Raw genomic sequence first — 16196 nt, 5'->3', positions numbered from 1 at the left:
CACCAATAAGGGGACGTTACCTAGGTCATCATACCAATAAAGGGAAGGTAACATAGATCATCACACCAACCAAGGGGAGGTAACATAGGTCATCGCACCAAAATAGGGGAGATAACATACGCAAAAGCTTCAAACAAGTGGAGATAACATACATAATCACACTGACTACATTTAACAAAATCCGGTAATCTAGGAGATAACATGCACTTGGTTTGGTATTTAAGAGTTTGCTCAGAATATCATCATTTCCGTGATAAATGTCGACTGCTGACAGATAAACTTCGGGGTTTCCGAAGACGCTGGTTAATGGAGACTATGGAAAAGTTTTAAAGTCGCCTTCATAATTATAGGGAAAATTAGTTCTGGATGTGAGGTTGTGACATATCGTGGGTTTGACCTAGATTTACATGGCAGGTGTCATCGATGAAGCAGAAGTCGCTTTCCCTTTTGGAACACCTGGTCATATTATCCCTGTACTTTGTAAATATCTCCTTTGTTCACATTTTCCCTTACTTATATCGATTTTGAGTTTGAATTATGCTTTTGTTGACATTCTCTTGTTGTTTTATGCACATTACTCAATCCAAGGAGGATACCATAGCCATAACACTAACTAAAGGCGATACAAGGTAACCCTTACACTCACGAACGGGAGATAACACACACCATTATACTAACTAAAGGGGAGACAACATACGCCTTACACTCGCCAACGGGAGATAACACACACCATCACACTAACTAAAGGGGAGACAACATACACCCTTACACTCACAAACGGGAGATAACACACACCATTACACCAATTAAAGGGGAGACACCATACGCCTTACACTCGCCAACGGGAGATAACACACCCCATTACACTAACTAAAGGGGAGACAACATACACCATTACACTCACCAACGAGATATAAAACACACCATTACACCAATTAAAGGGGAGACAACATTCACCCTTACACTCACCAATGGGAGATAACACACACCATTATACTAACTAAAGGGGAGGCAACATACACCCTTACACTCACGAACGGCAGATAACACACACCATTACACCAATTAAAGGGGAGACAACATACGCCTTACACTCGCCAACGGGAGATAACACACACCATTACACTAACTAAAGGGGAGACAACATACACCATTACACTCACCAACGAGATATAAAACACACCATTACACCAATTAAAGGGGAGACAACATTCACCCTTACACTCACCAATGGGAGATAACACACACCATTATACTAACTAAAGGGGAGGCAACATACACCCTTACACTCACGAACGGGAGATAACACACACCATTACACCAATTAAAGGGGAGACAACATACGCCTTACACTCGCCAACGGGAGATAACACACACCATTACACTAACTAAAGGGGAGACAACATACACCATTACACTCACCAACGAGATATAAAACACACCATTACACCAATTAAAGGGGAGACAACATTCACCCTTACACTCACCAATGGGAGATAACACACACCATTATACTAACTTAAGGGGAGGCAACATACACCCTTACAATCACGAACGGGAGATAACACACACCATTACACCAATTAAAGGGGAGACAACATACGCCTTACACTCGCCAACGGGAGATAACACACACCATTACACTAACTAAAGGGGAGACAACATACACCATTACACTCACCAACGAGATATAAAACACACCATTACACCAATTAAAGGGGAGACAACATTCACCCTTACACTCACCAATGGGAGATAACACACACCATTATACTAACTAAAGGGGAAACAACATACACCCTTACACTCACGAACGGGAGATAACACACACCATTACACCAATCAAACGGGAGACAACATACATCCTTACACTCACCAACAGGAGATAACACACACCATTACACCAATTAAAGGGGAGACAACATACGCCTTACACTCGCCAACGGGAGATAACACACACCATTACACTAACTAAAGGGGAGACAACATACACCATTACACTCACCAACGAGATATAAAACACACCATTACACCAATTAAAGGGGAGACAACATTCACCCTTACACTCACCAATGGGAGATAACACACACCATTATACTAACTAAAGGGGAGGCAACATACATCCTTACACTCACGAACGGGAGATAACACACACCATTACACCAATCAAACGTGAGACAACATACATCCTTACACTCACCAACAGGAGATAACACACATCATTACACCAATTAAAGGGGCGACAACATTCACCCTTACACTCACCAATGGGAATTAACACCCACCATTATACTAACTAAAGGGGAGGCAACATACATCCTTACGCTCACGAACGGGAGATAACACACACCATTACCCCAATTAAAGGGGAGACAACATTCACCCTTACACTCACCAATGGGAGATAACACACACCATTACACTGATTAAAGGGGAGACAACATACACCCTTACACCCACCAATGGGAGACATACATCCTTACACTCACCAACAGGAGATAACACACATCATTACACCAATTAAAGGGGAGACAACATACGCCTTACACTCACCAACGGGAGATAACACACACCATTACACTAACTAAAGGGGAGAAAACATACACCATTACACTCACCAACGAGATATAAAACACACCATTACACCAATTAAAGTGGAGACAACATACGCCTTACACTCACCAACTGGAGATAACACACACCATTACACCAATTAAAGTGGAGACAACATACGCCTTACACTCACCAACTGGAGATAACACACACCATTACACTGATTAAAGGGGAGACAACATACACATTACACCAATTAAAGGGGAGACAACATACACCCTTTCAATCAACAACGAGAGATAACACACACCATTACACCAATTAAAGGGGAGACAAGATACATCCTTACACTCACCAACGGGAGATAAAGCACACCATTACACCAATTAAAGGGGAGACAAGATACATCCTTACACTCACCAACGGGAGATAAAGCACACCATTACACCAATTAAAGGGGAGACAACATACGCCCTTACACCCACCAATGGGAGATAACACATACCATTACACTGATTAAAGGGGAGACAACATACACCCTTACACCCCCCAATGGGAGATAACACACACCATTACACTGATTAAAGGGGAGACAACATACACCCTTACACTCACCAACGAGAGATAACACACACCGTTACACCAATTAAAGGGGAGACAATATACACCATTACACTTACTAACGGAAGATAACACACATCATTACACTAACTAAAGGGAGACAACATACACCCTTACACTCACCAACGGGGGATAACACACACCATTACACCAATTAAAGGGGAGACAACATACATCCTTACACTCACCAATGGAAGATAACACACACCATTACACCAAATAAAGGGGAGACAACATACACCCTTACACTCACCAACGGGAGATAACACACTCCATTACACCAATTAAAGGGGAGACAACATACGCCTTACACTCGCCAACGGGAGATAACACACACCATTACACTAACTAAAGGGGAGACATCATACACCCTTACACTCACCAACGGGGGATAACACACACCATTACACCAATTAAAGGGTAGACAACATACACCCTTTCACTCACCAACGAGAGATAACACACACCGTTACACCAATTAAAGGGGAGACAATATACACCATTACACTTACTAACGGAAGATAACACACATCATTACACTAACTAAAGGGAGACAACATACACCCTTACACTCACCAACGAGAGATAACACACACCATTACACTCACCAACGGGAGATAACACACACCATTACATACGCCTTACACTCACCAACGGGAGATAACACACTCCATTACACCAATTAAAGGGGAGACAACATACATCCTTACACCCACCAATGGAAGATAACACACACCATTACAACTAAAGGGGAGACAACATACACCATTACACTTACCAACGGAAGATAACACACACCATTACACTAACTAAAGGGGAGACATCATACACCCTTACACTCACCAACGGGGGATAACACACACCATTCCACCAATTAAAGGGGAGACAACATACACCTTAAAGGGGAGACAACATACACCCTTTCACTCACCAACGAGAGATAACACACACCGTTACACCAATTAAAGGGGAGACAATATACACCATTACACTTACTAACGGAAGATAACACACATCATTACACTAACTAAAGGGAGACAACATACACCCTTACACTCACCAATGGGAGATAACACACACCATTACATCAATTAAAGGGGAGACAACATACACCCTTACACGCACCAACGGGAGATAACACACACCATTACACTAACTAAAGGGGAGACATCATACACCCTTACACTCACCAACGGGGGATAACACACACCATTACCCCAATTAAAGGGGAGACAACATACACCCTTACACTCACCAACGAGAGATAACACACACCATTCCACCAATTAAAGGGGAGACAACATACACCATTTCACTCACCAACGAGAGATAACACACACCATTACACCAATCGCACCAATGGGAGATAACACACACCATTATACTAACTAAAGGGGAAACAACATACACCCTTACACTCACGAACGGGAGATAACACACACCATTACACCAATCTCACCAATGGGAGATAACACACACCATTATACTAACTAAAGGGGAAACAACATACACCCTTACACTCACGAACGGGAGGTAACACACACCATTACACCAATCAAACGGGAGACAACATACATCCTTACACTCACCAATGGGAGATAACACACACCATTACACTTACCAACGGGAGATAACACACACCATTACACCAATTAAAGGGGAGACAACATACACCCTTTCACTCACCAACGGGGTATATCCCACACCATTACACTAAGTAGGAGATTCCACGTGTCATCACACCAACCACTTCAATCACTCTTCTACTACCTTCATCTCTCATCGTTAGTGTCTCACCTCCCTCGGAGACTATTTTTAATCCGCATTAGAAGAGTGGCCTATGTCAAAGAATGTCTCGGAGCTTCGATCGTTTTTGTTTGTGAATGTTATCTCCCCTTAGTTGACGTGTTGACATGTATTACCTCCCCCTTGGTTGGTGTATTAGTCCTTGTTCTCGTTGAATGCGATTGTTTGATTGTTGTTATGTTTATAGTGAGTTTTACTCGATTTGACCTTTAACCTGATACTCATACTACATGCCGTCGTATTGATTTTGGTTTTGTGGTTTTCGTGACAATAATGACAAAGAAGGTTAATTGTTTGTTATTTTTATTCTGTTTTATTGTAAGTATAAATGTATACATGCTACTTCTATTTTTAGCTCTAAGCAAAGATTACACTTACAAACAAATGTCACAATGATTAAACTCATTATAAATAAAATACACAATTAATGACTATGTGAAATTAACATGATACACATATGCATATCACTTATTATAGATAAGTAACGTTTTGATTTGCCAGGGCTGTCATACACGGACGTATTGATGTATGCAATTACATTTTTTATGCATAACAGAACAGAGCTTACCGTACTGTAAATAAGCAACATATGAGTTCACACAACACTTACGCACCCTCGGTACCAGGTGAAAATAGTACACCCGCTTATTTATGAATAAGCGTAAAAATGCAATTTTTACCTTGGGAACGAGGATATGACTTATGTGACAACGTGATCACTTAATATTGTTAAGCTGGTAGTTCATCAAACATGCCCTTACGGCTAGTAAAACACCCACTTGGTAATAGCATTTATTTGCAGCATTTCACAAAATAATCACATGTCATGATGACCAACTTTCATACTGAAGGATAATATATATCAATTAATATAATAAATTATTAGATAGAAGACCTTGTGACAGTAAAGGAAAAGGAAAATTAACAAGTCACAAAAAGACCGATACCGCAGGCCTTTAGCTATTTTAAATTTGTACTTGTATTCGTATTTGTATTCAATGATTCCATTACTTGATTTTAAGATATCAAAAACATATATAAGAAATACAATTCTTCGGTAATAATGTAGTTAGGCTATACTTTTGTATGATATATAATTTATTGATCGTACGATTCAACTGCAAAGCTGTAAAACAGAGCAAATGGACTAAATCAGTCTGCTTGTGATTTTTTTTTAAAGAAATCAAATATATCCTTTGCCTGCACTCTCGCTATTATTTTTTCCTAAAACTTACTGAAGTTCGGCACAAAAAGACAACTAAAGAAAACAATGCGACAGCAAAACCAAATAAAAAAAATGAAAAAAATGAAAAATTTAAATTACACCAAAAGTAAGCGTTTTTCGCACCGTATTTGGCACCAGTCGTGATGCCTCCTAAGCTATGCAGGAAATCATGGAAGACACAGGTCTCCTATCTAGGCCATAGTGAGTTTGTCTTTTATTGTAGCATACACTGGAATTCCATATTTGTAAATAAACGTTTTCATGACGACGGTTAGGTATAACAGCAATGAATGGTATTTATAAGAATAAGCCCAATATTAAAATGTGTTTTGTTTCTAAAGTGTCGAAATTTTAATGGATTCAGAGACGTTGAAAAACGAATGCATATCTTTACTGGTTAACAGGTAAAGTATCATTGCGTCGAAAGAAAGGAAAGGTAGTGGTGATGACTGGAGTAAATGGAATAATAGCTCCTCAGCCTGAAGAGGTGGGCGTGGTCTTATCAATCAGCGGGAAAACTAAAGTAACAGTAATTGAACAAAACATGATATTCAAACAGACGATTATTAGAACGTTAAGTTAATAAAAAATATCAATGCATTTTTAATGGAATATACTTGTACGCCCCAAATATTTGTACAGACTAAACCAATTTATTAAAATAAAGTAGTTATACATACTCATGCGATTTTAGTTGTACATTAAACACTTGATTTTATAGTTATACAACATCGAGTCTGATTTAACTTATTGAATCTTTTAAATTTAAAGATATCAAATCATTCAAACGAAACCCTAAGCCTGCTCTAATCGCGAAATAACGAAGTAAAAGGAAGAACAACTCCGGGTCAAATTACAGGTTATATTACCCTTCCCAACAATTCCGGGTCAAATTACAGGCAATATTACCCTTCCCAACAACTCCGGGTCAAATAACTGGTTATATTACACCTGCCAAGAATTCTGGGTCAAATTACAGGTTATATTACCCTTCCGAACAATTCCGGTTCAAATAACGGGTTATATTACCCTTCCCAACAACTCCGGGTCAAATTACAGGTTATATTACCATTCCCCACAACTCCGGATCAAATTACAGGTTATATTACCCTTCCTAACGATTCCGGGTCAAATTACAGGTTTTATTACCCTTCCCAACAATTCCGGGTCAAATTACAGGTTATATTACCCTTCCAAACAACTCCGGGTCAAATTACAGGTTATATTACCCTTCCAAACGTTTCCGGGTCAAATTACAGGTTATATTACCCTTCCCTATAACTCGGGTCAAATTACAGGTTATGTTACCCTTCCCAACAACTCCGGGTCAAATTACAGGCAATATTACCCTTCCCAACAACTCCCGGTCAAATTACAGGTTATATTACCCTTCCCAACAACTCCGGGTCAAATTACAGGTTATATTACCCTTCCCAACAATTCTGGGCCAAATTACAGGTTATATTACCCTTCCCAACAATTCTTGGTCAAATTACAGGTTATATTACCCTTCCCAACAATTCCGGGTCAAATTACGGGTTATATTACCCTTCCTAACAACTCCGGGTCAAATTACAGGTTATATTACCCTTCCCAACAACTCCGGGTCAAATAACAGGTTATATTACCCTTACCAACAATTCCGGGTCAAATTACAGGTTATGTACCCTTCCCAACAACTCCGGGTCAAATTACAGGCAATATTACCCTTCCCAACAATTCTGGGTCAAATTACAGGTTATATTACCCTTCCCAACAACTCCGGGTCAAATTACAGGTTATATTACCCTTCCCAACAATTCTGGGTCAAATTACAGGTTATATTACCCTTCCCAACAATTCTTGGTCAAATTACAGGTTATATTACACTTCCCAACAACTCCGGGTCAAATTACAGGTTATATTACCCTTCCCAACAACTCCGGGTCAAATTACAGGTAATATTACCCTTCCCAACAATTCCGGGTCAAATTACAGGTTATGTTACCCTTCCCAACAACTCCGTGTCAAATTACAGCTTATGTTAATCAGTGCTTTCAATGAAGGATGAATTATCATTAAGACCGGGAGTATTTTAAACGAGTGGATCAAGGGAAACTAACATTCAATTTTAAGAAGATCCCTCCAGTACTTTCTGAGAAATAGAGAAAACTAATATTAACTGTAAAAAACCAAGATTGTTGCCGGTGGCCATTTTGATTTTAAGATCAGTCTCAAACGTACGCGTGCATATATAGCGGCCAAGAGAAATCTACATGTCCCATTTGAGAAATATCCCTCCAGTTCTTTCTGAGAAATAGCGATAACAAGTATTGTTTTCCTCAACCATCTGCTGATACGCTTCTCTTGTAAAGGAGACCTTCTGTACAGTCATAACAAGCTGAGCATCAGCCATGCATATTTCTGCAGCTCTGATCTGTTTCTGAGATTGTACAATGGAAGATTTTAAATTATTTACGGATTTCATTCTCGATTTGATGTAAATTTGCTGTTTTTCCAGGGCTACTTCCAATCTTTCCGCGTCGCATTTCTGTAAATAATCTAAACGTGCATCAATGCGGTTGCGTAACTGGGCCATTTCACTCATTTTTCTCTTTTTGTCATTCGAAAGCTCATCAATATGGGTTTGTGAATCATCCAACAATTCGTCTAAAGTGCGTATGTCCTTGGACTAATGCCTGTCAGAAGTTAGTTTCCTTGCTCTCATTCAGTTTCTTTGCCTATTCCTTTACAGTAATATACATTATCACATTTTCTGTGTCAAACAGCAACACATGTAGAACAGCAAACGACATTGTGGTCCTGACAAAATAGCTTCTTCATGACTCTCACATTTGTCCGATCCGGTTATCTCTTTTGACCCCGAAACAATATGTCCGTCACTATAAACGTCATGCTATTCGCATTGGAATCATGTGATTTTTTTACATGGTATACACATTTTATTGGACAATTTAAAAGCCTTCATATCCAATTAGCGAATATCAGAATATTTGTTGGATATTGTTAGTATTAGTATGGATGATAAAACCGGAAAGGCCATTTCGGGTTCTACTTTTATACCATAAAATACGAAGTAATACAAATTGGATTACCGCATGCATATAGTTTGAATTTACGCAAGCAACTGGAATACTTTGCCGACGACATTTCCTTCTTCAAAGACAATAATTTTGTCGTCATGGACACCGATAGCACACGGTTGATTCAGTCCGTCTTCTTTAGACAAGATGCTTTTGCTTTGTCCTGTTGGTGACACCATCAACACACTATTGTCATCAATTGCACACACATAAATGTTCCCAAATTCGTCGGCGCCCATTCCCCTACCGCCAGAAACGGATTCGCTCTGAAAAAAACTACTCATGGTTTTCTTCTCGTCAAGTCTGTGTAGCGTGATTTTCCCTTGGTTCCCACGTCTTTCACTAACAATGAAGTTTTTGCTTCCTTTTGCAGAAATTGCATGCCACATATGGCTGTTCCCAATAATGTTACACAGAATTTGACCGGAAGAGCTCAATACTAACACCTCTTGGTCATTTGCACACGTTACAACAAACCTTTTTTCTATACATGCGATCCCATAACATTTTCTTTTTACTTGAATGTTTCCTGTCACAGAAAAGTCATTATCCATCACCTTCACCAGAGCGATTATTTTCTTTCCTGGAATTGTCACAGCTATGCCATTGTCATCCATCTTGCATACATCCCATGGTTTTTCCTCTAGTTTGAGATGAAATTTCAGGTTTCCTCCAGTTGAATGGCAACTAAGCATACAATTATTGTAATCTACTGTCACAATGCTGTCAGCCCCAAGATAAAGAATGCCTGTCGTACGTGAATTGGGTGTCATTTGAATCCTGTGTGTTAGCCTCGCTTTTTTGCACCATTTGAATGGATCCACCGCTATTCTAGATTCATCGTCTACTTTGATCAGAGTTGACATATCAAATAATCCCTTTACAGCTTCGATCATGTGTACATCGATCTTGTGTCGCTTCTGCAGTGAGACGTTTTCCTCAACCATCTGCTGATACGCTTCCCTTGCTGCGGATACCTTCTGTACAGTCATAACAAGCTGAGCATCATCCAAGCATATTTCTGCAGCTCTGATCTGCTTCTGAGATTGTTCAATGGCAGATTTTAAATTGTTTACGGATTTCATTCTCGATTTGATGCCAACTTGCTGTTTTTCCACGGCTACTTCCAATCTTTCCGCGTCGCCTTTCTGTAAATAATCTAAACGTGCATCAATTTGCTTGCGGAACTGTGACATATCACTAATCTTCCCCTTTTTGTCATTTAAAAGCTCATCAATATTGGTTTGTGAATCATTCAGCAATCCGTCTAAAGTGCGTATGTCTTTACTCATGCTTGTCAGAATTGGCATGGCCTGTTTTCTTTCCTTCAGATTCTTTGCCTGTTCCTTTACAGTTACGACATTGTCACATTTTCTGTGCTCAACAGCAACACATGTAGAACAGCAAACGACCTCGTGGTCTCGACAAAACAGCTTCATCGTTTCTTCATGACTCTCGCATTTTGTCGAAATAATTATAGTTTTCGTTGGATCAGTTTCTACCTCTTTTGACGTCAAAATAGTATGTCCCTCAATATAAAAATCATGATCTATTCTACAATCATCGCAAAGGAACATGTTGCAATTTCTGCACCAAACTGTGGCTTCTTTCTCCAGCTTGTGCTTTTTCTGACACGGTTTGCAAATCTTATTGGACAACTGTAAATCCTTCATATCCAAAATGGCCAATATCAGATTGTTTTTTGGATATTGTTCTGCCCATCTAGTACGACTCACAGATGCGTCAACAGGTTGAGTCTCCCTCCGACACATCGGACACGGGAAACTCACTGGCACTGATGTCGTGTCAGAAGCATGCTTCACTATAAAAGTATCGAGACATTCTTTACAAAAGGTATGGAGACATGGAAGTGATTTTGGACACTCTAACTGATTTAAGCATATAGGACAATCAGTCAGTCCGGCAAAGATAGAGATTTCCCTGCTATCCAACTGTTGGATTGGGTCTGCTTCTGCCATTCTTCAAAGAATTGTCTGAAATGAAGGAAAATTTCAATCAAAGCTAACATTTCATTTCAAAACAGTAAATTCTAAATATTTCGTTACGACTTAACGTATATCATGTTAATGTGTGGTACAATTCACATTACTGTATATTTATTTTGTATAAACATCGGATTTTAATGAATATGATTCCGGTCCGAAATGACTAATATACACTCCTCTGCGGAAACATCTATTGTGATGAACATTGCTTAGTCTATGTGCAGGAAGGGTCACTGCTTGTTTATCCCTATCTTGTCCTCGTGTAAGACATTGGAAGATTTGTTCATGAAGAGAGGTGAAAAGACTGATATCGATGCTAAAATACTGATATGTTTGAACGTAGACGGAAGAGAGATAACTCTTGTAAATGAAGTGTGAAGGTAGAGATATTTAGTATATGTTCATTGTGATTTCCCTTTTTCTTCAAACAAACATTTCTATTGTGAAGACTCCTGATTACATATCGCGAGCTTTTACACTTTTCAGCTTCAAAGCTGGGGAAAATTTCAAAATGTTTAAACCCTAAATGTTCCTCACCAATAATTGTCTTTGTATGAAAGTATAAAGTAAATGAAATCAATTTTACAGGAAAACGTCTCTTAATGCCTGTGAAGAGTAGGAAACTATTGCGGTTGCTTACTTTAAGACAGAGAGAGAAAAATGGCATATAAACATAGAGTGTACGCCCCTCCCCTCCCCTCCCATATGGTGGGAATTTACTTGTTTAATGTTGTTCCTATGCATGGACGGACAAAGGACTTTTAACCTCTTTTTAAATCATTGTTGTTTAAACATCGAGTGTGCTGGAGAGGTAGTTTGCAGGTTAATGATAGAAGAAGAGGGTTGCAGCCCAAAAGGATAATATGAGTAAGTTTTAGGAATACTACTCCCTTGGTACGAGTGAAGAAATTTTGACTAATTAGGTAGTTTATGTGATCCATGGGCAAATGTAAATACATATGAATGGATAGTAACATTTGGTACGAAGCATCTCTGGGTAATGGGCCCAACATAGTATTTGGGGTTTAAAACCAGGCTAAAACTGTGTTGAATTTTCCTGTTTATATTTTAAGTTTTGTTTAATACTTACCTTTTATTTCTACGTTATTCTTGATGTAGTTGAAAAACCGTTTATCGCAAAATATATCAAGCAATCTACAGCATGGTATAAAGTCCAAAGATGAGATAACGAAAGTAGAAAAATGTTATTTCCTGTTAGAAGAGCCGATAACTAATTGATACGCGAGTTATCTCCCATTACATATTATCGATAGATTGTTTACCAAACTTATCAAACGTATTAAAATTTAAGTCGTATTTAGAACATAATCTGCTTGTCTAAAACATACCTTTTTCTGTTGTTGTCAACTTGTCGGAGAAATTATGTTATAATTCTTACACGTATAAGACCGAGATGTTCCTGGTCGCCATTGTTTTCCAATACATATTTTAGATTTTCATGATTTATCATGTTGTTCAAAGCTTTAGTTCAATAATTTTTATCTTCATTTTCTTCCGGCATCAATTTTAGTTATTGTAAAAACATTTTTCATTAAAAGTGATGAAAATAAAACATTGCATTCAGCAGTACATAAATAAATACATATACCATGTACCATATTGTGAACTGAGTTACCCAAAACTTACATCGTTCATTGCAATATTCAAATTGGAGATTAGCGAAAAACGTCACTAATAATGTTCACGGTTATTCATTTTAAATGAAATATCTAAAAGGAATAACGCGCATGTTTCGTTTTTGTTTTTAAATCATCATTTTAAAAGCAGTCAAATAATGTAATTTCGGGAAAACTTAATTTTCCATAATCACGCTGATAATAATTTACCATTACATATAAATTCTGGTATCTACAATCAACAAATACATACCATGTTTACACCAATCTCTGTTTAGTTATGTTGATAATTTCAATCACATATTGAAATAAGTTACTTGTAGACTGGCAACCAGCCCCTAATTTTATGGGGGAAAATCCCAGCTACACTTGAAGACTAGCTTATCTCCCCCTAGTTTGGAAACTTGCATCCAACAGATAAAAATTATCAAATTTTCTTTGCTGATTTACTCAATATTCTAGAGACGGGAGCCAGTCTAAGTTCAAATCTATGTAGAAAAAATAGTTACATCACAATATCGAAGCACAGAATCGACAGAAATGACAACAACTAGAACCGAAGAAACGGCAAAACGTGAGAAAAACAGCATAAACCTATAGAAATAAATAAGGCTTATATTTCACAGGAGGATTCGTATAGTTTTTCCTAGTATAGGAACATATGCATTTCATTTTATACACCTTATTCAAAACCATTTGAAAATATTGTTTACCGTGAAGTGATATGATAACCTAAGACACACAAGTGGTGTACCTTTAAAATTTGATAGTAGATACAGTATGCAAAACATAAATGACACTGCATTATACAGCTGTTTCGTCCTTCTAGGACTTATCAGTGATGCTAGGGGCCAAAAAGTTGGAAATCCAAATTGGTATAATCTGCTGTTGAAACAGTAGGGGTGAGTGTCCGTATAACCCCTTAATTAAAAGAATATAAGAAATAAAACCTGACTTTAAACATATTTTATTGTCCAAAATAGGTACAAAGGATTTGGCACAAGTTATAGCAACTTATGAAGCCATCAACAAAATATTTTATATATCTACTTTCAATCCACGGAATTGTAATATGTTTCCTGTGATAAAGAACAAATGTGAAGAGTTAAAGCAAAGTAGCAGGCGTATGAGAAACATTTTTAATAAACATGCTATTTTACACTGTAGACGCCAACCTAAAAACTTGAAACGTATGTTGACATGTTCTAAGTTTGATAATTCTTGTGTAACACCAAAAGTATCCAAATGTAAGACACCAAGATGTGCTACATGTCCTATGATTATCGAGTGTAATACTTTTATTTTCAAGAATGGTTTGAAATTTACTGTGAAGGTAAATATGAATTGTAAATCAAAAAATGTAATTTATGCAATCGTTTGTTCTAAATGTGGTGATTTTTACATCGGTCAAACCGGTAATGAACTCAGAACACGTATGACTGTACATAGACAACAGATAGACAACAAACTAGAACTGATTCTTCATGTTAACAAACATATTCATGAATGTGCTGGAGATAAATTTAATGTATTACCTTTGTATCAACTATTTTCATCAGACACTATTTTAAGAGAAACAAAAGAAGACCAACTAATCAAAATATTAAAACCAAGTCTCAACAGGCTACAGTAACATTTTACGCTAAATTGTCTTCCAATCTTGTGTACTTCGTGACGTCACGTTACTATTGTAGTGTGATGACATGTAATTGTGACGTCACGACGTTGTTAAAGCAGCTAGTTTTTTAGTCGGTCGTTAATCTTATTTTTTCTATATTTACTTCCTTCACATGGACATTTAATTCCTTTTATCATACAAGTGATGACATAGACATGTAATTTCATTTTCAACAATTGAAAGAAGTCAATTACATGTGAAAAAAAATGTTCAAAATTGTCCGCTGGATTTTATGAAGGACTGCACATGTTCGAATACATTGCAATTGACATCCAAAGCCAGGTTTTCATTGCCAAAAAGTAACAAATTTAAGCTAATTTGCATATTTAAGTTATTAAAATCTTTAAGCATTACTGCACGAGCATTTGAATAACATTTACAATCAAAACAGAAACGAAAAGCGTTTTCACAACGGTGCCAACAATTTACACAATTAGGATCTTGAACGGAATAGATCATCTTTAAGAAAGTTACATTGATGTCTTAGTCTAGTATGTAACAGGGCTGACTTGTGGGAATATGTTGGGATAGAGCTAGTTTAAAAGATTGTAGAGGCAGAGATTTAATATTATCATCTAAAGTATTCCAGTAAAATAAGAAATAAGAGGACTATGGTTAACTTCAAATTTATGATGAGTTAAGCGTGTATATTAATCTATATTTTAATTTAGGAAAACTTGTTGTGCACTATCAGGATAATATCAAAATAAAATAATTGCACAATGGATTTGATATCAGTCAATGACAGAGCTTCACCTGATCTTCCGTCAACGTTTGACTAATGGGCAGACACCATCCGGGTATCACACGCCACAGCAATCGCTGATAACAACAGGCAGAACACCGGGTACATTGAGCATATAAGTATCAAAGATCACAAAGTGTTAGTGAAGAGGGAGAAACGACACAAAGTTTAACACCCAGATTGATTACATTACAGGTAAGATGTTCATTATTATCTTTTATATTGTTATATTGAATTATTAGACAGAGAATAAAATTGATACCTTTTCCATTTTTTTCCAAATGAGGTAAAGATAACCACTGTTACTGTCAATCTTAATTCAGTTTATGCTCTTATTTTGAAAGTACCAAGCTTATAAAGCTTTCTTAACAACCGTTTGTTTGTTTCGAGTTGAATAACGATAATTCAGAATAACTGTGTAAAGCACGTAACACACATGGTCACTGTGCTTTGTTAAGTAGTGGTTTAATGGTCAGATACATTATTTTGTAACTTACCTGTTCCTTTCATTTATTATTATGCTGTAATGGGAAACGAAATAGGAACATTTTCTTCATTACATTCACTTTGAAATTCTCAAAAAATAATAAACATACTTCACAAAAGGTTTACGGGCTTGTACATCTACCGAATTGTCAAGGAAACCGTAACTCACAAGCCACACCGTCACTGATGAACATAATAATAAGAAACAATCGACCTCCATAATAATCTTCATCAACCTGCACATCAGGATCTCCGGTGTTGTTAGTTTTTCTGCCATCTGCCACGAAATCATGATGTTTGGAGTAAGCTTTTAAATACCGAATCAACTGCGACATATGAAACCGTAGGTTGGGGGG

At 37.6% G+C, this 16196-nt stretch overlaps 2 protein-coding genes across 2 annotated transcripts in view; one reads left to right on the top strand and one right to left on the bottom strand.

Moving 5' to 3' along the window:
• Window positions 1-7509: 7509 nt before the first annotated feature.
• Window positions 7510-12512, bottom strand: LOC110450040. The gene is made up of 2 exons (XM_021497261.1): window positions 12385-12512; window positions 7510-11282 (listed from the first exon to the last, which is right to left on the bottom strand). Exon 2 carries the CDS (start codon window positions 11265-11267, stop codon window positions 9321-9323), a length of 1947 nt encoding a protein of 648 aa, XP_021352936.1. The 5' UTR covers window positions 11268-11282; window positions 12385-12512; the 3' UTR covers window positions 7510-9320.
• Window positions 12513-15385: 2873 nt separating this feature from the next.
• The window catches only part of LOC110450041 (23 kDa integral membrane protein-like), a 12101-nt gene continuing 11290 nt past the window's right edge, over window positions 15386-16196 (top strand). Inside the window, exon 1 of the mRNA XM_021497262.1 lies at window positions 15386-15549. The gene's annotated coding sequence lies outside the window, so the exon portion shown is untranslated. The remainder of the gene's footprint in view (window positions 15550-16196) is intronic.

The sequence above is a fragment of the Mizuhopecten yessoensis genome, unplaced genomic scaffold (genome assembly GCF_002113885.1).
Source record: "Mizuhopecten yessoensis strain PY_sf001 unplaced genomic scaffold, ASM211388v2 scaffold4947, whole genome shotgun sequence".
NCBI classification, from domain to species: Eukaryota; Metazoa; Mollusca; class Bivalvia; order Pectinida; family Pectinidae; genus Mizuhopecten; species Mizuhopecten yessoensis.
The sequence above is the reverse complement of the archived record's forward strand: the minus strand, read 5'-3'. Positions and strand labels throughout refer to the sequence as shown.

What these genes read in the sequence shown, in the direction of transcription:
- LOC110450040 (XM_021497261.1), bottom strand. Translation starts at nt 11,267, where the DNA reads ATGGCAGAAGCAGACCCAATCCAACAGTTGGATAGCAGGGAAATCTCT.